The 23,948-nt window shown below is 45.9% G+C and overlaps 2 protein-coding genes and 1 non-coding gene across 4 annotated transcripts in view; 2 read left to right on the top strand and 1 right to left on the bottom strand.

Moving 5' to 3' along the window:
• LIMD1 (LIM domains containing 1) overlaps positions 1–16,202 on the top strand; it is a 54,230-nt gene extending 38,028 nt beyond the window's left edge. For both annotated transcript variants that reach the window (XM_019537233.1, XM_019537223.1), the window contains 4 exons: positions 1,931–2,061; positions 2,986–3,037; positions 7,242–7,310; positions 8,524–16,202. In XM_019537233.1, coding sequence (XP_019392778.1) covers positions 1,931–2,061; positions 2,986–3,037; positions 7,242–7,310; positions 8,524–8,661 — 390 coding nt within the window. In that variant the 3' untranslated portion in view covers positions 8,662–16,202. The remainder of the gene's footprint in view (positions 1–1,930; positions 2,062–2,985; positions 3,038–7,241; positions 7,311–8,523) is intronic.
• Positions 16,203–19,925: 3,723 nt separating this feature from the next.
• On the bottom strand, positions 19,926–19,998 carry TRNAR-ACG. Its single transcript has one exon. It is a non-coding gene; the product is annotated as a tRNA-Arg (tRNA).
• Positions 19,999–20,331: 333 nt separating this feature from the next.
• Positions 20,332–23,948, top strand: part of SACM1L (SAC1 suppressor of actin mutations 1-like (yeast)) — a 38,757-nt gene continuing 35,140 nt past the window's right edge. Inside the window, exon 1 of the mRNA XM_019537212.1 lies at positions 20,332–20,469. Within this exon, the coding sequence (XP_019392757.1) occupies positions 20,432–20,469 (38 nt within the window). The 5' untranslated portion in view covers positions 20,332–20,431. The remainder of the gene's footprint in view (positions 20,470–23,948) is intronic.

The following is a 23,948-nucleotide window of genomic DNA, read 5'->3' as shown; positions in this document are numbered from 1 at the left end:
TGACCCCCAAGTCTTTTTCTTCTGTAGTGCTAACCAACGTAGCACTGCCGAGCCTATAAGGGTGCTGCAGGTTTTTCCTCCCAAGCTGCAGGTTTTTCCTCCCAAATGTATGTGTGCAGGGCGTGAGCCAGGTTGTGACTGTTGCCCCGGTGGGTTCTATCCCCTGATGTTAGTTTGCGAGAGGGAGAGGTAGACTCATAAAGGTTCCAGAAAATTTTATTTGATCTCTTACTTACGCACCACCGGTGTGGATGTGGCTGCGCACGCGATTACACTTGGATCTGTCCCGGTTCAAGTGAGGGACGAACGAACGGAAAACAAAACTATGGATCCGAGATCGAAAACGACGATGAACGAACGGATACGAGCGAGTGCACAAACGATTGCCTATGGTTCCGAAGGCAGGAGAAGCCGTGGGAAGCTGGCCAGGCCTACCCACTGAGTGATGGAAGCTCTGGCTGGGCAGAAACTCAACCCTAGCTTTTATAGGCCAGATGACAAGCCCAATTTCAAGCCCCGATTGGTCACATATTTGCGCTAAAATGTTCGCGGGGTTTTTCCACAGGGGATAGGGCCTCCCCAGCACATGGCCACGGCCATGCAGCAAGCCAAATAGGACCTTTCCAGATTATGAGGAGAGTGCTGATGGCATCTGTTGCTGGGCAAAGCTGGCAGAGTCCAGCTGGAGCATGACAGTATGCACAAGACTTGTGACAGATCAAGAACCTGGCACCTCTGTCACTGGAAGGAAGAAAAAATATATGCACCTTTTTGCATATATTGTATGGATGTATTATCTGTTAAAAACATACTTTGAAAAGCAGTCTATGTAAAAACACACTGACTGACTTACCTTGACCTGTGAAAATCTGTTGTGATCTTGCAGAGGATGATCTTGTCCACACTTTTTGCACAGAAGCCCAGCTCTGTGGTAGTTGCCTCTTCTCACTAGAGGCTGGGGTTGGACCATATCATCTGCTGAGCCTGATTTCCTTATACACAGTCTAAGTGAAGCACTTCAGGTGTTGATAAGAGGTGCATTTAATCCTAAATATGAGTTAAACCTTGGCTTAAGTTTAAAACAGCATAGCAGAATTATGTGTAGACCACTTCAGCAGGAAGTTCTCACCGATGTCCAACTAACATGCATATGAGATCAAAGCATGAGATCATTTAGCCTCGTATTGGGTAGCACCCAATATTGGTGATTATGGGGAAGACAAAATCATAATGAAATGAGTCTGTTATATAAATGGATAATTCCTAACATTTGCTTTATGTCACTGTCCTGAGATTTAATTGTGAATGTCATCCTAGTTTGTATAGCTACACTAGAAATTATTTAAAGATCATAAATTTACCCAGTCCTTTCTAAAACATGGCTGCCTGTGTTGTTGGGTCCAATGCAGGAGTTACTGAGTGAAGCATCCTGGCCTGCATTCTGTAGATCAGGCAACATAATGGTCCCTTCTAGCATTAGAATCTAAGGACCTGTGAAAGTCTGGCTGTGTAGGGTTTGTCTTTGTTACTTGCAGGAGAACAGAGGGAGGTATTTTCTTTATTCCCTCTGTGTTTGCTTCCAGTAATTTTTGCTGCATGCCCTTTTAGCCTTATGTTTTAGAACAGGTTTTAAAGGAAAGATCAGTGACTTTTCCCTTTTATTTTTTCATTCCAAATAACCAAATTATTATCCACTAGCTCTGTTTCTTTTTCCACACACATAATCCTAGCTTTGGGAATTTGTGATCTTCTGACTCCAATATGCCCTTGTCTGGACAAAATCTTTCTTTGCTAAATCATTCTTAAAATTAGATTGTTAAAATAAGACAGAGTCCTTCTGGTGACAGTGCACCTCTGTCTAATGTTATGTGAATTTTTTTCCCTTTAATGTCTGCTCATGAGCTCTCTCCTGTTTCTTGGTTTATTGCAGATCCTGCAGGCTCTAGGGAAATCATACCATCCAGGCTGCTTCCGTTGTGTGATCTGTAATGACTGTCTGGATGGAGTGCCCTTCACTGTAGACACAGAAAACAAAATCTATTGTGTCAGAGATTACCACAAGTAAGGACAAAACACAGCAAAGTTGAGCCTCTCATTTGCCTTTCAAAATAGTAGGGAAAGATTGGTTAGTGGAATGAACATGGGACTGCAGAATGGATGTAATATTATCTACCTTACAGGGGCACTGTGAGGTTCAATCACTTGGTGTCTGTAATGGCTAAAATCTGTAAGTTGGCCCTTCTGAAATCAGTGGGAGATGGACTCAGTCACAGCGGGGCCTGGATTTGGCTTCTTAATTGATTAAAAAGTTGATGCTGGACATGGCAGGGGGATTCTTAGCCAGCTTTTTGTTCAATAAATTAAACAAGTGATAAATCCACTTGTAAATCATTAATATTAAGGAAACTAAATGGTTGCCGTCAGTGATGCTATTAGATCTACATGCTCTTTGACCTGTCTGTTTAGAATTACATGCAACTGTTATTACAAAATGTTGCAAACTTCCTTGTGGATGCTTGTGTATTCCAGAGAAAGCAAAATGTTAAGAGTAACCCTCAGAAGCAGGTTCTCTGAAGTCTTTAGTCTGAGGTAATAGGTTTCACTGTTTTGAGGAGCTCCAGCTATTAAGGGCCGTTTGTATATAAAAGACATAAAAGTTATTTTTAATGGATTGAGTATAGTATGTATGTAATTTAGTGACTTGCATTCCTGAAAAATTTACAGACCAGTCCCTGGGACTTACGTTTTCATGTATAAAGCTTGACCACAGATTGTGCAGCTATCAGGCAGTTGGAAGTGTAGGTCGTGGCATCTGGTTTTGTATAAACAATGAACTAGTAGACACTTAGAATGAAAAGCTTCTATGTCCCTACCTTTGCATATAAAGGGAGAACCACAAATTGCGGAGACAAGCCACAGCTAGTAAACTACCTGTTAGAACATACAGATCAGCAACTTGCCTTTTATTTCTCATTACTCTTTTAGAGTTTTGGCTCCCAAGTGTGCAGCATGTGGACATCCCATTTTGCCATCTGAGGTAAGAACCATTTATCCTTTACATTTCTTTACATATTCTGGGAATACTGCTCTGTCTCAATGAACATGCTATTTTCCCTTCCATGTTTAGCTCTGCCTCTGTTAGAATGGCCTCCTGGCTCAGGACTGCTGAGAAATGCTTCCTCCAGAGTGCTGCTCTCACAGCAGTGTCAGCCTTTGTTGGTCCAAGACTAAATAATTCCTTTGTTTGATTACATGGATTATTTCATTGACCAGGCTGAGCCTTTCATTTCCTCCAGGATTTTGTTGCTTTTCCATGATTAGGTTGGCAGCTGTGTAGCTCAGTTGGTAGGGTGACAATCACTTGGACTGTAAGGGCGTGACTTCAATGCCAAGTGAGGGTGGTGGGTTTCCACTCATTGTTTCCAGTTCTAGTACAGTCCTGAGGTCCACCAGCCTCTTTATCCAGTGACTTATTCATAGAAGTAATCTTTTGGTGAAACCAGTTAAAAATTCTAACCCCTTTCCAGAAATGTGGAATATTGAAGGGATATGAATCCTCCTTGCTAATAGTATATCAATTTGGGATTGACCTGACTAGAAATCCTATAAATTATAGTGAAGTAGGGCTGGAAGGAACCTTCAGAGGACATCTAGATTCATAGATTCATAAAGTTAGGGGCTGGAAGGGACCTCATGAGATCAGGTCCAGCCCCCCTGTTCTAGGCAGGAAAGTAAAAGACTAGTCCAGTCCCCTGTCTTAGGCAGGGTCATCCTTATCCAAACCAATCTAAACTCTTCATAAGACTACCGTAAACCCTGAGACAATATAAGACCTTAACCTGCCACAGGTAAAGCAGGGGAACCATGGCACCCAATGTCTTGCTTCTATAAAAGGTTGTTAATATATGCTTGAGAGATCCCAGGTAAGGGGCCACACTCCCTGCTACAAAGGCAGGCAAAAACCACAGACCGTACAAATCTGACTATGGAGTAAAATTCCTTCCTAACCTCAGAAACAGTAATCAGTCTGACCCTGAGCGGAGGGGCAAGACTCTCTAGCCAGGAACCTGTGGCTTGAAGTTCCAGCAGGAACATTGGCATACCCCTGTCAAAATCCCCAGTCTTGGCTGCAGCCAACACCCAGTGCCTCTGAAGGAGGCTTAAAAACACCTTGGCACATGTAGCAGGAAAGGCGGGGCAAAGGAGGGGGAGCAGATGGCAAAGTCATGAAGTATGGGAGTACATTATGCCTAGAGCAGGGGTGGGCAAAATACAGCCTGTGAGGCCATTCTATCTGGCCTGTGGGGCCCCTAAAAAATTTAGAAAATTAATATTTATCTGCCTTTGGTTCCTGTCAAAAATGACAGGAAACAAGGGCAGTAGGACCCAGGGGAAGCCCTGGTGGGCTCCCACAGCAGCAGGGCCCCCCTCTTTTTCCCCCCAGCCTTGGAGCACGTGGTGGCTGCCCCAGCTGGAACCTCAGGTAAGAGATAAGGCGGGGAAAGGGCAGGGGAGGACCCCGGGCAGGGAAGGAGCCCAGAGAAAACTGGCCTGGGGAAAAGCTGAGCATAGGGGTGAAAAGCGACCCCTCTCCCACCCCATGGCCAGTGCCCCGTACTGCAGCCGCTCACTGCTCACGTGGGGCTGTCCGGAGCAGGCATAGGCAGCCCTGCAGTAGCTGCAGTGTGAGGCACCGGCCACGGGGCGGAGGAAGGGCTACTCCCCCCCGCATGCCCTCAGCTTTTCCCCAGGCTCCGTCCCAGTGTAGGGAAGAGTGGCCCCTCCCCCACCTCGTGGCCAGGGCCCCATGCTGCAGGCGCTCACAGCCAAAGTGGACTGCCTGTGCCTGCTCCAGACAACCCCGCGCAGGCTGCGAGCAGCTGCAGCGCAGGGCACTGGCCATGGGGTGGGCAAGGGGCCTCTTTTCTCTTGCTGTGCTCAGCACCACCTTGTAACCTGGCCCCACTGCCAGCCTGGGCCCCGCATCCGCTCTGGGCTCGCCTGTCAGGGCTGCGCATGGCGACAGCAGCTGCAGCCCCCCTGGTTGCCACACTGCCTGCAGCAGGGAGTGCCAGCTATGGAGTGGGCGAGGGACCGCTGTTCCCCACACTCAGCACCAACTTCTTCTCTGCCAGTGAGCAGGGGGTCAGGGCTATGCGGTGCCTGTACTGCGGGGTTGGGGGGCACTGGGGGTGAGCAGGTGCGAGAGCCAGTGGGAGCACAGGGCCTGCATCAGTGTCCCAGGGCCCAGAGCAGGGTGACAGAAGCGTGGGGTCCCAGCTGGCAGGGACTCTTTGGAGCCAGGCCAGCTCCCCCCTCTCCCTGCTGGTGCAGCCCAGCCTGGCCCCACAGACGCCTGCCAGCCTGTGGCCTGCTTTGGGCCCCACCGGTGCTGGCCCTGGGACGTTGGTCCCAAGATGGTGACCAGGGGACAGGGCACCTGTGAAGGGGTGGGGCTACCCATGTGGCCCTTGACAGCCTGCCAAAACTGGGTAAGCGGCCCTCCTCTTGAAATAATTGCCCGCCCCTGGCCTAGAGTCTAGACTATTCCTGACCAGTGGCTGTCCAACCTCTTCTTGAACACCTCCAGTGATAGTGAGTCCACAACTTCCCTAGGCAGTCTATTCCACTGCCTCACTACTCTTCACAGTGAAAAAGTTCTTCCTGGTATCCAACCTAAACTTTGATGTAACTTCAAGCCAGTGGTCTGTGTCCTTCTCTCTGCAGCAAGAGAGAGAAAGTGGTTTCCTTCTTCTCTTTGGCAGCCCTTCAGGTATTTGAAGACTGCTATCGAGTACCCTGTTTTACACCTTTTGCATAAACTGAACGTACCTAGCTTCTTCAGCCTCTCCTTATATGACTTGCTTTCCAAGATTTTTTTATCCTGTTCCCTGCCTCTGGACAGTCTTTAACTTCTCCATGTCCTTCTTAAAACATGGAGCCCAGACTGCACATAATCCTCTGGATGAGACCCAACCCATATCTTGCACTTACTACTTCTTTTGATACATCCCACAACTGCATTTGCAATTTGTGTGGCTGCATCACACTGTATTGAGTCTCTGATCTACCAAAACTTCCAGAACCTTCTCCATAGTGCTGCCATCTGGCCAGGTGTCATTCATTTTGTATTTGAGTTTTTGATTATTCCTTCTGAGGTGTAGCATTTATCCACATTGAACTTCATCCTGTTAACTTCAGCCCAGCTTTCCAATCTGTCAAGATCTTTATGAAATCCATTGCCATCCTCCAGCATGTTCACAGTCCTTCCTAGTTTTGTGTCATCAGCAAATGTGCTTAGGAAGCTTTCTCTACCAGCATCCAAATCATTAATAAACACATTGAATAGTACCTGGCCCAGGACAGACCCATGTGGGACTCCACTTGAAACTTCTGCTGTCCTGGCATGGATCTATTAATAATTACCCTTTGCTTGTGGCTACTGAGCCAGTTGTCTATTCACTGTATAGTAGATTTGTCCACTCACGTTTTACCAGTTTGTTTATGAGAAAGTTATGTGGGCCTTGTCAAAGGTGTTGTTGAAATCCAGCTGCATTATACAGGCAGTCCTTGGACTTATAACACAGTTGGTTCCTGAAAACCGAGTCTTAAGTTGAAATGTTGTAAGTTGAGGACTGCCTGTATCCACAGCATTGCCTTTATCCACCCAAGTAGTTACTTTATCAGAGAAGGTTGTTTGTTTGACACCTTCTTCGTGAATCCATGCTGGCTGCTTGTAATCAGCCTTTCCTCGTCCAGATACTTGCAAGTGGACTTCCTTAGGCTATGTTCCAGTAAGTTCCCAGGTATGGAGGTGAGGCTAACTGGTCTGTAGTTCCCCAGGTCCTCTTTTTTGCCTTTTTTTAAGTAGAAGTATTCTGATTTTTAGTCTGTCTGATCATGGGCAATTGGTGCCACCTTACTCAGCGGGGGCACGTGCCTCCCCAGCAACCATTCAGTGACTGGGGGAGTCCCTCCACGGCCAATCTCGCTGACTGGAGTGGGGGGGGGTCCCCCCACAGCCAATCTTCACTTGCCAGCTTCCGGAAGTAGCCACTGTATCTGATGTTGAGTTTTCAAAGAATGTGTGTATCTGCCCAAGGTAGGATTTATATGTGGTTTTCTACCATTAGCTGAGTGCATTCATATTGTATCAGGAAGCAATTCGCAGAACCTATGTGTGTCACGCTCTCTCTAATCTCCTGTCTTCTTAATTTGTCTTTGTGTTTTACTGTTTACAGGGGTCTGATGAGACCATTCGAGTTGTGTCTATGGACAAGGATTACCATGTGGAGTGTTATCGCTGTGAGGTGAGTCACCAGCTTTCTAGGGGAATGAGTGTGTAATTAATAAGTACCATTTTAGAGTAAAAAAAAAAAATAATCCATGCATCTGGGAATGCATCAGATCAGCCACTGAAAACTCTGTTGTTAAATCCCTGCTGCAAATATCAACTGCAGGGAAAGGCCCAACATAAGGGCATTTACAAGGACAGTGGTTTCCAAGGATAGGTCCAAACTCTAATGTAGTCTAACCTGTAAAATTCTGGCCAGATTAATTTTTGCTTTTGGTTTGGAAGGTTTTCTTTCATAATAAAGAAAATGTGGCAGATTTTAAATTTCTGATGAGTTTTTTGTGCTGCTTTTTTAAAAGCTTGGAGCTTCAGATCATGTTAGTGCATCTGATTTCCAAGTCAGATTATTTTGAAATACTAAGGTAGGGCCTGATCCTGTAACAAATGCAAACTACCTTGACACTTGCTGAAGTCAGTGGGAATTGTGATGGTTCAGCGGGTGATCAGATCCTGCGAGAGATTTGTCTTTTAGCCATCAAGTTTTGTCCCCATACCCATTAGCTCACCATCCCAAGATCTCTCAGTATTCCTACTCGATGGACATTTCCCCCCCCCTGCCAAATCCATGACCTGTTTCAATAACGCTGATGTAGCTCCTATGGTGGAAGCATACAGTTAGATGGGGCTTCAGCAGACTTGGGCATCTTCTTCCCATGTCTACTCGTTTGACTAGGTTTAGTTGATGCCCTGGCTGTCTAAATTACCTGTCACAACAGCCACCGAACCACACTGGTGCTACTGTGAGAAATGGTTCTGATACATCAGTGCAGTGTTGCATAGGCCTAATTCCATTAAATAAAATGGAATAATATATATAGTGGTAAATCTGTCAGACAAGACTTTTACTTAAATCCTTCCAGTTTCAAATGTCTTGGGCCATGACTCACCATAGGATCAAAGAAAGTAATTAAAACTACTTAAAGACACTAGCCTTACTGTGCAGAAGGTTGAGGTTGTCAGATGCTTGTAATAGATGCTTTTCTGCCCTTGAAAAATCTAGGTACTAGGAACTTATTGTGATGAAAGCTGTCAAATCTCTAAATACTCACCAGGGAGTTGACCTCTTAAATAGTGGCATCAGACACTTTGCCATCCTTTTGCTAGAAAGGATGCCCTTAAGCATGAAAGAGCACATTTCAATAGCCATTGTGATTTCTCTCTCTCTGTAGGATTGTGGGATGGAACTAAACGACGAGGATGGGCATCGCTGTTACCCACTAGAGGATCATTTGCTTTGTCACTCCTGTCACCTGAAACACATAGAGAAGGGCACAACTCCCTCCCCTGTGTACCCGCATCACTACTAGTTGGCACTGCACATTTGTTGGAAGCCTGTCAGACAGTGCATGTTTATCCCTAGTTGATTTCCAGTCCATGTTTTCCCCAATCAGCAGTTTTTGCAGTTGGAAGATAAAGAAGCTTTTACTTACATTTGCAAGGACTGTGTGCGTGTGAACTCTTCCCTGTGTCAAATGATGTCCATCTGAAACAAGAACATGGAACATTATCCAGCTGGTCATCCTTTTTTTTCCCCAAGAGGGATTTTATTCACTTGGGAAGATTTTTCAGTAAAAGCATGACTCTCCGTCAACATCGGTGAGCTTGTAACATGCCATGCACAATTAATGAGCCATAGACCTGCTGGGAACATTTCTTCAGGCTTCTGAGTGGTTTCTGACAAGCACATTTCATTGAATCCCTTGAGGACATCAACTTATTAATACTGACTCTTAGATTTCCCTTTTTAAGTTTTCAAAAAAAAAAGTTCCATGCACAAAAGCACATCTAGACCTTTCATTTGCTACCCAGAGCTCTGGTATCAGTTAGGTTGTGAAATAATTGTGACATAGGAAGGTGATTTGCCACTTGGCTACTGTATTTCCACATCCCAAAGATTATTAAAAAAAAACAAAAACAAAACTCACACACACAACAGCGAACTGGAGCAAACTCTAGGCATCTTGGCACATGTGTCCCTATACTTCTGCTTGCTCATTAGCAGGATGCATATGGATCAGCTTGTATAAAGTCTGAATAATGGATTACAGTTGGAAAGGTCTAGATGCCAAAAGTATCTGAGGGGGAAATCCACGTGCCTCTGTCTTGCAGAGGTCACTTTAAAAAAGAGGTTGGTGCTCGCAGCAGCCTGCATAAGCCTTTCGTTTTGTTCCTGGAGCTCAGATATCAGCATTGCTGTGAAATAGGTGAGTTAGAAAGTCCTGCTATTTAGTTCTAAGAGTGGTTATGCAGCTTGTAGTGACTTCTCTGTGGTACTGATTTTAGAGATCTGGGAACATTATGCAGATTTTATGTATACACAGATTTAGGGCCAAGCTTTGCAACTATTACTCATATGGGTAACCTTATTGGCATAAACAGGTTTGATCAAGTGATTAACAGTTGCTTACATGAGCCTTGGATTTTTGCAGGATTAGACTTTCACTTTCTACCCTGCACTAAGAAAAAAGGCAGATGCTTTACCTCTTTTTAAACACATCTGCCTTTTTAATTAAAGAACATTTCTCCCACTAGTGCACAGCTGTGAGTTGCACATGCATTAGGTTTATCAACAGTGTATGTACTATAAATACTTTACAGAAACTGATATATAGGTACAGTTGTTTAATTAAAAAATCCCCAGCTATTTTAGCTACCATTTAGTATTGTAACTGCCCTCTCCCACATACCCTAAATATATGAAAACTAACTAAAACTGAATGCTAAGCCTGGTTGATAGTAGAATATGCACTAATTTCTAGGATCTATCATAAATATAAATTAGTTGACAAGGGTAACTAAATTTCAAGTATGAGCCTCACCAGAGTAGCAAGATGGTCCAACCAAATGCCTCTCCCAAACATCACTTGTTGTGGACTGGAAATACATTGTTATATTCTGCTACCCTTACTCCCATTGAATAGCACCTTACTCTGGCACATAGCAGACCTACTGCAGTACATAGTGGAATAAGCTGTGGGGAGGGGAGCAGGGAAGAATGCAGTCTGGGATGACTGACTGATGTATGTGTATGTGTTTATTTCCCTCCTTCCCCATTTTTCACCCCGCATCACTAGCTTAGAGCAGAGAGAAGCTTCCCAGCAAAGCACTTCCTACAAGTAGTTAAGCCCACACTAACTTTGGTTTGCAGAATTAAATCCCATTTGATTTTTTTTTTTTCACCAGATGTCACAAGACATTTTTGTCCCACAAATCTGTAGTTCACAGCATCCTAATCAAAGTCCTCATGCATTCCTGTTTTTAGTCACCCCCGTAAAAGTATTCCTCTGTGCAGGGGAATTTCAGATGTACCAGTCACCCTATTAAAAGGACACATGTTGATGGCTCTGTCAAAACTCTTGATAATGCTATTCTTGTTTCCTGTGGTGGAAGGTGCAAGGGAACTGATTTCCCCCATCTTCGCACATGGCCTAGTCACAGCAAGACAAGCTGCTTTCCCTTTTTCCCTACTCGTTTCAGCCACCTTTCAGTGGGGCTCTCATACACACAGTATTTCTTACATCATCTTAGGAACCTTTTACCTTGTGTCTTTCATCTTAGTGTCTAGTAACAAAGACTTTATTACATATCACCATTTACTGTAGGGCAAGTAGAAATAAATGCAGCTCAGCAATCTGGAGTTTTGGGTCAAGATGGCTTGGTCAGCCAGATCTTTAATCAGTAGCGCAAGTAAATAGACTGTATGGGTTGATTCATAACGGGGGATAATTAATGAAAGATGTCCTTCTGGTTATGTTTGTTTGGTTGCCTCAGATGAAACTTGGATGTTCTGCACTGGTCTAAATTGCTCTGGCCTTTAATTTTTTGCACTGGAGAGCAAACCACTTGCTGACCTACTTCTAACCCATCTATCAGTGTTTCAGTTTGACTGCTGCTTTTTCAGATGGTGGCACCGGAACAGGATTGTTCATATAACAGAAACGAAGAGGTTGTTAACTAGGGCTACCACTTACCTCATTGACTGGGGTGGCTTAGTTCAGGAGCCTTTTTATTTCCAGAGACTCCCAGGGAAGGATAGAGAAATATCATTAAAAGTTTTGTAGTTACTGCAGTAATATGGAAAGAAATACTCATACTATAGTACATGCAACTCTTAGGCTTGTATACATATGGGAGTTTTGGCCCTAACCGCAGCAGGAGCAAAATCAGCCACAAAATGTGTAAGAGTGCTGAGTGTCAGTGTGTAGCTACTAGATGGCAGAGAGGTGATAAGAAAATGCAGCAGAATTGCTATATAAAAGTAGCGTGATATACAAAAGTAGTAACATAAAGGCCAGATCCTACCAGGTGCTGATTGCCCTCCACTCCCGTTGGCTCTACTGGGAATTGAGGGTGCCCAGGACTGCACAGGATTAAGACTTTAATGTTTGCCTCCTACACTTCCAGTAACAGCGTCATTCAGAAAAGAGACTGAAATCCAAGATCGCTTCAGGGTACGTGAATAGCAAATGATGCCAGTTGGCAGCTAATAGCGTTGCTGAATATTCCTGTTGGCTAAGATGTTTTGCAAATGACTATACAAATGATTCTGGGAGGAGATGAGATATCAAAGTCAGGCGTTAGAGTACTACTCCACCCTCAAGAGACCTGTGTCCTGTGACTAGCAGTTTTGTTCAGTATAGAATTACAGGGGGCACCTGCTTTCTGCCCATAGTTTTGGGGAGAGCTGAAACTCTAAGAATGACACTCAAGAAGGCAGTCTTTTCTTAGGACCTGATGAAATAAGCAGCTGCTTATTAAAGCTTGTGCCTTTATGATTTAGTTAGTCTACAGGGTGCAAATCTACCTTGTCTTCTACTCTGTTAAAAACAAAACAGGCTCAGTCACCATGCAGGGTTGCTCTGGAGAAATGCAGCTTGGGGGCAGTGGGTCTATTTGGAGCGGCAGAAACAGAGCAGGAAAAAAAGCACTCTTGCAAGGAGTCTGGCCATTACTAATTTAAAAATATACCCATGGAAAACAATTCAGTGACATTCAAGTACAGGATAAGTCACCGATCAACTGATAGTGGCTTTGAGCTTCTTGTTTTAAACTCATTCTGTTCAGCCCTCCCTGCCCCCAACCTTTTTGTTTCATTTTTTTAAAGAATGGAAAACCAAACAAAGTTCTCCTGTGGATGGCTTGTCTGGTTCTGTCAGCCTGCTGTGAATTGAACTGGGAAAGATTTCTCTGAATTGATGGAAAATTTGACTTCTAGTTCCACCACGTCTAATTTCTCCTATGTGCAATCCCAGAACCGTTACCGTTACAGAAATAGAGGCCTGGCCTACTTTCATTTTTAAGGTTCTGTAAATGATTAAAGCCGTGTGAATGTTCTTTTTTCCTGCTGGTGTGTTTTGCAGAGAGGTCAGCAGTCCCAGGAAGCAACTGGGAATGTTTACATGTTGATGTTGCAATGCCTGGTGAATTGCATTTCTTGCCTACAGGTTTGAACTTGTGATGGTTTTTATTGCTTGGTTTAAGCTCCTTTTTTTCTCCCCTTGGCGTTTGGAGGCAAATGCCTCCTGCTTAGTTTTAATTTTAAAAATCCAGTGTCTATTTTTGTTACTAAATTACTTACTTTCCATGACCCAGGCAGTTCCCTGAGCTCCACTGAATGGTAAGGCCACTGAACACAAGGTGGTGTGAGGTCTATAGGAATGCTGCCTCTGTTTTGTTGTCTTTTCCTTACCCCTCAGACCTCTTGAAACTCATTCCACAGAGACTGCAGGATTTTGAGGCACGGTGGTAGCAAGAGCTCATCCTTGCAAAGTTCCCCTTTTCACCAGCTGTGGAAATCTCCAGTCAGGCCATTGCTCAATAGGAAGAGAGAGAGCAGGCCCCTCTGTAGAATGAAGGATTTCCTTCCTAGTGATGATTCTGCTTGTCTGTCCTCCAGCACCTCTCCTCCAAAGTGAAAAATATCCAGATAATTGAACTTGAGCCTGCAAGGTGGCAAGGGACCTAACTTCTGCTGATTTTCACTGGGAAGTGATTGTTTTGGTATTTACGTTAAGATTAGGCCTTAATTTACGCAATGGAATGCTGCCTTTAAGGATGAGGAAGGGTTAGATGAAGAAAATCAGCCTTGCAAAACATGGCAGATCCTTGTCTGGCTTCTAAGCATTGGTCTTTACTATCAACATTTTACATTCTGTGATTAAATAAGTTCTTGAAAATAGACCGAGAAAGTTAGTCTAGTCCTTACAAGTGAAAACAGCTTTACCCCTTTATTTTTAGGATAGGGGTTATTTTGAAGTCCCCATTTTGCATGACATTATTCCCTGCAGCTGAACTATTAAGAAAAGACTTTCTACTGCTTCATTTAATAGATGTTAACTCAGTGATTGATTAGATTTTTTTTTTACCCCACTTCATGCTTGTAAACAGCATGGATTCGTAAGTATTTAGAAGACTGATGTTGGCTTAAATAGAGGGCTTTGCATAAAATGTGTGGACAAGCTGCAGTTATGAAAAACAGATATTTTTGTTTGACTTGAAATTACTCAAAGCTGATGAGTTTAGAAGAATCACAAGAATGGATTTGCTATTCAAACAAACACAGAGAGTACATTTGCAAAGCACTTAAGTGATTTAGGAGTCTAAGTTCCATTGAAATAGGACTTGGGTTTCTAAGCCAGCTACATGCCTTTGAAAAATTTCACCCAGAACCTGTTAAAGTATTAATTAATTGCTGACATTTTGTACACATTAATTAACCTCCGGATTTCTGAGCTGCGGGTTGCATCAGGGGCCACTTATTGTGGCAAACTCAAAAGGTAGATTTAACTGCTAGGTGGTTCATATTCTTTACAAAGTAGCATTTGCAAACATGGATGCCTTAGAATTAGCACAGTGCAAAACTTCAGTCTGTTCTGTATAAAGAGGCTTATCCTGAGTATTCTAAAATACTAAAAAATGAGGGCATGTTCCAGAAGGCTATTTGAAGGAGTAATACCTGCTATTTGGACCCCAAGTGGCAAAGCAGCTGGATTGCTGAGATTGACAGCTCAAAGGATGTGTGCACACACACAAATCCTTGCCATTTTTATGAATGATAAATTTTGGCTACAAGTAAATATTTAACATTCCTGCATCTTGCTATGCACTACCTTGGGTCTGATATTAATAGCTGGAGAAGCTTGTACCTGTCACTGGCTTCATTTCTTAGCACTCTGGGAATTGGGTGCCTTTATTTTATGTGGCTTGTTTGCTTATTTCAGTGGCTTGATCCTGCACTACAGACTCCAAGTGGAGTCTCCTTCATGTATTTCAGTGGGCCCTTGCTAAAGAAAAAGCACATTTGCTACCCATTTCTCTTAACTTGAACTGCAGTTACTCTGAATGCAGAACCACCATTGACTTCCACTTGTGGATCTACTCCAAAATTGCTGCCGTTGCTAAGGCAGACTTCAGTCCTACCAAGCATTGTTTGTCTGTCTGTCTGTTTTTGCAGGATCAGGGCCAAAGTGGTTTGTTGTAGAAATGATGCAGGCCAGGGAATAAACCTGCTATAGTTTAAAAATTGGTTTAAAGCCATCATTTAGATATACTGATGTCTCTCTCTCTCCTTAGTGAATAGCTGGAAAAAAAAAAAAAGACTTTGGTTGTCCGTTAACAAAATAAAAAAAAAAATCAGCATGTAGCACCATAAACTTATTTAACAGATATTAGGGGAAAGGTATGAATGTAAGATTGAACACAGCCTGCAGTCTCTAGCCTAAAAGGATTCAGTATTGAGTGCCAATGAAGTAGCACTTTTTGCATCCCCTTTTATTTTTTTGCATTCCCTTTTATATATGTAGGGTAACATGATACAGTTTATTATTGTGTATTAGAACTGCCAAATATCCACTGAGACCTCATTGTGGTGATGCCAAGTACCTCTAGCATGTTCTGAGCAAGTTTTTATGGGGGAATTTTGATTTAAATTGGCCCTTGCTTTAAAAGGGCTGAATCCTCCTTTGGTGTAATGTTTCTGAAGCTATTTTGCTAGGGGTGTATATGACCAAGTACATATGCTACCCTAGCAGCCTGTTTTGCATTCTGAATCAGGCTTGTAGTCTGAGGGCTTTTACTTCTCCCCTCAGACTTACACATTCATTTCCCTTTTCTGTTTTTCCAGCTTGCTGCTATGGCATTAGCTATGTGGCACTGCTCTGTTCACCTCCAAGAGCAGACACCATAGTCCTGTTCCTCTGGTAGAGTTGGAAATAGATGTTGAAGTTCCTAAGGACATACACTAAAGAGCGGCAAAGGCAGGCTTCATTAGGGCTAAAAATCCTAACCCTGCTTTCTTTCAGAGCAAACTGAAGGTTATGCAGCAGAGCATGCCAACCACCCAGAGAAAAGCCAAATTATGCCTCTGTGATAATAGTATACCATCGTGTGCAGATAGACCGGTGGTATATGGACCCTTATGCACTTGTTCTGTTCCATATAGCCCAATGCTCAGTGCAAAGGTGAATTAAAATTTGCTGGGATTTCCAGCACTATTTTATATTCTCACTAGTAGTGACCTCTGTTCCCAGTGCAGCAGGTCTGCAGTATACACCCACACATGAACTCAGGCATGCAAGAAATGGACTGCTTTCTACATTCAGAAAGCAAATCCAGAACCCAGGTAGCAATACCGAATGGTACTCATTTTTGTTTTCTTAAAACTCAAATCCAGAAGAGAATATTTTAGTATTTCTGCTGGTATGACTAACCTCAGCTACATGGGAATATGATTCTTCTCTTTCTGTGCTGTTAAATATTTATATTGAAGGCCTCTAGCAGTGGTAAAGCTTCTGGCCAGTTGTGATTTCACTGATTAAAAACAATACAATAGAACTAATTCTGACTGTTAGCCGTTTTTTTCCTACAATATTTATTTCTCTTTTGTCATGTCCTAGTGATCACAGAGGCCCCTTGGGTTAGTCATTCATTCTGAATCTTAAGCATTTCCCTCCTTAGAATCATTGAAAATTCGGGTTGGAAGTGACTCCATGAGGTCATCTAGTTCAACCCCCTGCTCAAAGCAGGACCAGCCCCAAGTAGATGATCCTACCCAAAGCTTTGTGTAGCCAGGTTTTGAAAACCTCTAAGGATGGAGCTTCTACCACCTCTCTGGGTACTACCCTCCTAGCAAGAAAATTCTTCCTAATATGTAATGTAAACCTCCTTTGCTGCAACTTGAGACCACCGCTTCTTGTTGTGTCATCTGCCGCCACTGAGAACAGTCCAGCTCCATCCTCTGTGGAACCACCCTTCAGGAAGTTGAAGACTGCTATTAAATCCCCTTTCAGCCTTATGTTCTCTAGATTAAATAAGCCCAGTTCCCTCAGTTTTTCTTCATAAATCATGTCCCCCAGCCCCCGCACCATTTTCGTTGCCCTCTGCTGGACTCTTTCCAATTTGTCCACATCCATAGTACTCCAGATATGGGCTCACCAGTGCTGAATAAAGGGGAATAATCACTTCCCTTGAACTGCTGGCAATGCTCCTACCAATGCAGCCCAGTATGCTGTTAGCCTTTTTGGCAACAAGTGTGCACTGATGGCTCATATTTAGCTTATTGTCCACTGTAACACCCAGGTCCTTTTCTGCAGAGCTGCTGCCCAGCCAGTCAGCCCCCAGCCTGCTGGCGTATGGGATTGTTCCATCCTAAGTGGAGGACTCTGCACTTCTTATTGAACCTCATGACAGGTCTTCTGGTCCAATCCTCCAATTTGTCACGGTCTTTCTGAATCCTAGTCTTACCCTTGAGTATCTACTCCCCCCAGCTCCGTGTCATCTGCAAACTTACCAAGGGTGCACTCTATGCCATCTTCCAAGTCATTGATGAAGATATTAAAACAAAGCTAGCCCCAGGACCAACCCCTGGGACACTCCACTTGATACAAGCTGCCAACTAGACATTGATTACTACCCTCTGAACCCCATGAGCCAGCTAGTTTTCTATCTTACAGTCCATTCATCCATCCCTTAGCTTGCCTGCAAGAATGTTGTGGAAGACTGTATCAAAAGCCTTGCTAAAAAATCAAGGTACACCACATCCACTAGTCTCCCCATCCACACAGCCAGTAATCTCATCATAGAAGGCAGTCATGTTGATCAGGCATGACTTGCCCTTGGTGAATCCATGCTGACTTCCTAATCATCTTCTCCTCCAATGCTTAGAAATGGATTCCTTGAGAATCTGCACCGTGATTTTTCCAGGGACTGAGGTGTGACTGACTGGTCTGTAGTCTCCTGAATCCTCCTTTTCCCCTTTCTTAAATATGGGCACTATGCCCTTTTCCAATCATGTGGGACTTCTCCTGCTCACCATGAGTTTTCAAAGATGATGGCCAATGGCTCTGCAATCACATTCTTCTTTCCCACAAGTTTCTCCTCCGGCTGGATTAGGAGTCAGTAACAGGAAGTCTTATTACTGTGAGTGTAGACTGAAAATTAGTAGGGATTTCTGGTACTGAGGCGGCAGCTTAGGAAACAGTATAGGCCACAATAATACTACCCCTCTCTAATACCCTGGCCTACCCTTAAATCCTTTCAGGACAGGCAAACTTCAGACATTATGTTGAACAACTAGTCAGGTTACTTGTTACATGTCAACATATTTCCAATGCAACTAACGTAGGCCTATTGTCTAGTTTAAGTCAGCAGACAGTAAAGCAATTGTGGCACAGGCTAGTCCCAGCTCTGCTGTGCATTTCCTTTGTGATGCTGTGCATCCTATCCATACCCTGATTTTTTTTCAAAGGTATTGATACCAGTAAACCAGACCATCAACCAGTCGGTGTCCCAATTTCCTTACCTGCAAAAATGGGGAAAACATTATCTTCCCTCAAAACAAAAATTGGCCTGAGACTAGATGACTAGTTCAGACTAGGACCTGTTGCCCGAATTGAACTTCATTATTGTAGTCTTCCCAACAAACAATGACATGCAGCCTAAGAAGAACTGACAATTAAAATAAAGCAGCTCAAAAAAAAAGGCCACTCCGAAGGTCAGTATCATCTGTTATTAAATCTTCAAGTTCCATTTCCTCAGCCAATTCAGATATTTAGAAAAGCTGCCCCTTCATTTCCTGCTCCCCCACCCAAAGCCCTTTTAAAGATGGAAAGCTAGCTGAAAATACAAGAGTTGCAATTCCAGTTCAGAGAACCGGTTCATCTAGTCTGGGATCTGGGCCCCTGAAGCCTCAATCAAGCCTGAAAACATTGCCTAATGCACTTGGTTGTTAGTTCAAAGATGTTCTTGGTCACAGTAGAGAATCCTTCCTCGGAGCAGATAACACCCTGGACCAGGGGCCTTGGGGTACCCTTGTGTTGTTGTGAAAAGCAGCTACATGCCACAGTCCCAATTAAGTGCCCATGTGCCTTTCCATTCTGACAAATGAAGGAAAGTCAGCCAAAAGGATCTCGGCCTGCTGGAGGCTGCCTTTCCTGTTCTGTCTCAAAAAACAGGGATGTGGGTGGGAAAAGCCAAATCGATGGGGTTGGGCAGCACAGCGAGATGGGGACATGTTGGGGATCTGCCAGCTGCTTCTCCTTACCCCTTTCCCAACCCATGAGGCCCGCAGGAGCCAGTTGGAGGAGCTGGAGCATGCCTGTGGCACATCCCAAAGGAACGTGGGCTGGGGACCCACTGTGTCCCACACAAAGTCGGGGTGGCATCTCTGCCAGGAGGAAAAAGAGAGGGGGAAAGAATGGTTCAACAGCCAAACAGGGCAGTGTCACCTCATGGTGCCACAACGTCCCATCCAGTGGGGCAGGTATAACTGCCTACTAGCAGCAACACGTAGGGGGAGAATACTGGTGTACCCCCTGACAGCCAGCGTCCCCCGCTTGGGTGACGGGCAGCATGTGAGAGCGCTGGCCAGGGAGTGGGGGTGCCAGGAGAAGCGCCCCTGGCACTTCAGGGTTGGTGTGATGGGCCATGGGGGATCCACCCTTGGTCGGCGCAACTGGCTGAGCGGGGTCCCCCTGGCCACTGACTGGCTGCTGGGGGGCAGGTGCCCCCCGTGACTCGGGAGGCACCAGTTGCTCATGCTGCCTACAGAGGGAGATCATGGCGTAGGGCAGACACCAGGTCCCACCAGCCATGTAGGCCATGATGGGGTCTTAGTGACGCAGTTTAGCCGTAACACGCAGAAATGACAGTGCTGCCAGAGGGGCTGCATTCACCCTGCAGCACGGGGCATGGCACAGGGAGGCCGGTGCCAGGTGGTACCTGCCTGGGGATTGGGATTATCATTTTAGGACAGGCAGGAGCACGAGCAGCAGGGGTACTGCTGTGGTGGGCAAGAGCAGGGGGCACTGGACTGGCGTGGAGGGCAGCTTGGCTCGGTGTGGGGGCATAGTTGGGTGGCTGGGAGGGGGCCAGGGGGCACGGTGGGCCGGAGGGGCAGAGCAGGTGTGAGGGGCCCGTGGGTGCGCTGTAGGCAGTGGGGCACAGCACAAGCCAGCCCTGGTGGGATTGATACATTTCATGGGGTAAATAAAAGAAGGAGGAAGGCCTGTATGCGCATGAACGCCGCCCGGGAGCAACAGAGCCTGTCTGACGGCCGGGAAGGAAAAGACGAGCTCGAGCCAGCCAGGAGTCGAACCTAGAATCTTCTGATCCGTAGTCAGACGCGTTATCCATTGCGCCACTGGCCCGCTCTGACTGCACAGCTGCCGCGCGCGCTCTTCAACCTGTGCCCCGCCCGTCAGCCTGCCCAGTGCCTGCAGCAAGGGGTGGTTTCGTGGGCGGGATCATGCCGGGAGAGACCGCCAATCGCAACCCCCGCCGCCGAGGTGACCCGCCCACTTCCAGCCCCTGCGTGGGAGGAGCCACAAAGCAGGAGCCGGCCCCGCCCTCCGCGCTCGAGCTGGTTGCGCGGCCCTCTGCTGATGCGCTCCCGGCCGAGTGGGCGGGCTAGAGCCACGGGCCCAGCCAATGGCAGCGGCACTAGCCCTTCAGGGCCCGCCCCCCGCCGCCATTGCCACTATCTGCTTCCGCGGTTGTTCGGATAGATTTGTCCCGCGCGGGCGCCCGTTGTCGAGGCCGGGACGCGGCAAGCGGGGCCGGCGGCGGTGGCGGGGGGGTGACATGGCGGCGGCAGCGGCGGCCTACGGGAGTCTGAAGCTGTGAGTGCCGGGCCGGGCGGTTCCCTCCCCTTGCGCCTGCTGCGGGGGGGCGGTGTCGAGTGGCGGGTTCCCGGGGTGGGGCGTGGCAGGGCTGCGACAGCCCCGGGGCCAGAGGCCCCGTGCCCGCCCCGCCCCTTTCCCCTCTTTCCTGCGACTTGTGTCGAGGTCCGTGTGCCTCCCCGGAGCCGTGGGGGTGGCTGCGGCCAGGGCCGGGCTCCCCCTGGCTGCGTAGATCTTGTTGGGACCAAAGCCGGAGGCTCCTGGCTCGAGGGTCTGGCCCCTGCGGTCGGGGCCAGGCCGACTCCCAGTTTTGGGGTCAGGGAGGGATTTTTACCCCATGGTCAGACTGGCCCAGGCTGGGGGTGTTTCCTCTGTAGCGGGTGTGGGGCCTCCACCCGTGATCCGGAAGCAGGAGGTGGGCTGCCAGGGTTCCCTGCTTAACCTGTGGCAGGTGAGGGGGCTGGGGTTGTGTCCCAGTCATAGAGGATGAGGGTTGGAAAGGATCTCAGGAGGTCACATCTAGTCCAGCCCCTGCTCAGAACAGGATCAACCAGCCCCAACTGGAGCACCCCAGTCAAAACTTTGTCTAGCTGGGTCTTAAACACCTCCAAGGATGGAGAGCGCACCACCTCTCTGGGCAACGTGTTCCAGTGCTTCACCACCCTCCTCATGAGAAATTCTGCCTAATACCCAATGTAAACATCTCTTGCTGCAGCATGAGACCGTTGCTCCTTGTTCTGTCATCTTTCCCCACTGAGAACAGTCCAGCTCCGTCCTCTTTCAACCCCCCCTTCAGGTAATTAAAGACTGCTACCAAATCCCCCCTCAGTCTTTTCTTCTCCAGACTAAAATAAGCCCAGTTCCATTAGCCTCTCCTCAGCAGTCATGTCCCCCAGCCTCCAAACCTTTTATTGTGTTGTTAGAATTAACAGTAGTCTTAGGTAGAGTTTAGATTATGGTTTTATGGGACAGTTTAGATAGGGATGATCTTGCCCCAGGCAGGGGGTTGGACTAGATAACCCCTGGAGGTCCCTTCCAGCCCTGTTCTTCTATGACTCTGAATTGGGGTACTTTCAAGGACCCCCCCCCCACCCACAGCCTGTCCAAAGTCTCAACTTTAAGATGCTATGCTAGTTAGCACTATGGATGAAAGGGACTTGGGGGGTCATGATTGACCACAAGATGAACATGAGCCTGCAATGTGATGCTGCCGGCTACTAAAGCAACCAAAATGTTGGCTTGCATCCATAGATGCTTCTCAAGCAAATCCCAGGACGTCATTCTCCCCTTGTACTCGGCCTTGGTGAGGCCGCAGCTGGAGTACTGCATCCAGTTTTGGGCTCCACAATTCAAAAAGGATGTGGAGAAGCTTGAGAGAGTCCAGAGGAGAGCCATGCGCATGATTGGAGGTCAGGAAAACAGACCCTATGATGAAAGGCTGAGAGCCATGAGACTCTTCAGCCTGGAAAAATGCAGGCTCAGGGGTGATCTGATGTCCACCTATATGTTTATCAGGGGTGTTCACCAGGATCTGGGGGAAAGATTATTCAGCAGAGCGCACCAAGGGATGACAAGGTCGAACGGTCATAAACTACTGCAAGACCGTTTCAGGCTGGACATAAGGAAGAACTTCTTCACTGTCCAAGCCCCCAAGGTCTGGAACAGCCTGCCATCGGAGGTGGTTCAAGCACCTACATTGAACACCTTCAAGAGAAATTTGGATGCTTATCTTGCTGGGATCCTGTGACCTCAGCTGACTTCCTGCCCCTGGGGCAGGGGGCTGGACTCGATGATCTTCCGAGATCCCTTTCAGTCCTAATGTCTATAAAATCTATGAAAGGGTTGTTTTTTCTACTGTCTGAAGTGTTTCCTTCTGATCAGGCTGGACTCTCCTCTGTACAGGCTGAAAAAAAGCTACCTTTGACTGTAAGGAAGGAGTTTCATTATTGTTCTTCTAAGATAGTACTTATGTAACTGTCCGGCAAAACTGTTCTTGCTGATCACACAGCAAATGCCTCACCCTTCAGTGCTGACCTCAGAGACCCATAATGGTCAGTACATTTTTTCCAGCATTGGGATAGCTTTAGCTTATTTAGCAACCAAAAAGGCAAGTCTAAAAGGCCAACACAAGGAGGAAGGAAAGTAGCCTACATATTGTGTCAGAATGTTGTACAAATAAATTGTGCAGATGTTTAGCTGGAAGTTGGTGCAGTAAGATTTATGCAGTTAAATTTATGCAGTTAAATATTTTCCCTTGGAAAGGGAATTATATGAGAGGAGGAATTAAGTTCAGGTAAATCCTTCTGATGTGCAAGCAGACAGGCAGGACTTTGTAAGGCTTGTTTATGGTACACGGATAACTGGGGACTTTATCAATAGTTATGCTTCCTAAGTAGTTTAAGTATTTTTAACAGCATGGCTAATATGATAGTGATTCTTTACTTATTGTACTTCGGGCACTCCTCAGAAAATGTCAACTCACTTTCATTTTTTTTTTTTTGACTATGGAAAAATAGAGCCATTTTTCTGTTGCAAAGAGCTGACTGCGACAGGTCAGAATAATTAAGACTTTGGATTCCTACTGGAAATCTCTGGGTTTATCTTGTGAATTGTTTGTATGCCTAATCGTGCTAACATTATGTGACACCCTTGAAAGGATCTTGGGAAGGTGCTGAGCTACCTTGGTTAAGAATCACTGATTTACTGAATAACTCCCATGGTTGTCTGTTCACTGTCTGTAAGTATATTATCTATGAAATCAGTGTGATTCTTTCTTCACCCCCCTACTGTAAAGGGTTGTGAAATGGACCAAAGTCTTGTTAACAGGGCCTGTAGTAGCTAAAAATTAACATAACCAGCAGCTGGCTTCAATGTTAGCTGGTTATGATATATAGAGAAGAGGGAAGTGGGGAACTTTTAGATGCCTGTATATAATTGAGGAGGCTGCTCCAATGCAGTGTAATTACAATGCATCGGAGCAGGCTCCATTAATCAAGTCTGCTGGAGCGTGGTAATTACCACACTCCAGCAGCCTCCCACATCTCGTGTATCAGTCTCTCTGTGCTTAAAGATGTTGGCAGGAACACTTGAGCTAAAGTTTGTTGATTCTGAGCTTTTATTTCAAGCACTCCCATTGCCATTTTTAAGCGCAGGGATGCTGATATGGGGGTGCAGCACTTAAGAGTGGTTCTTGGACCCACTGTAATTAAAGCACCTCCCCGCTCACACACACATGTCCCTGGAACACTTGTAAAATTGCCCCTTATGTTCTGTGTACATTTTCTTAGATCTAAGTAGTTATCACTGTATTTCAGGACCCATGACCGAGGAAGATGCAACTTGTGAAAGGAATGCTTTGTTAAATGTGACTCTTATCTGATTGAAATATCAGAGCCATGGGGCTCTTTAGCCTGGAAAAGCACAGGCTCAGGGGTGATCTGATGGCCACCTATAAGTTTTATCAGGGGTGACCACCAGGA

The sequence above is a fragment of the Crocodylus porosus genome, unplaced genomic scaffold (genome assembly GCF_001723895.1).
Source record: "Crocodylus porosus isolate Cpor-Errol unplaced genomic scaffold, CroPor_comp1, whole genome shotgun sequence".
NCBI lineage: Eukaryota > Metazoa > Chordata > Crocodylia > Crocodylidae > Crocodylus > Crocodylus porosus.
The sequence above is the reverse complement of the archived record's forward strand: the minus strand, read 5'-3'. Positions and strand labels throughout refer to the sequence as shown.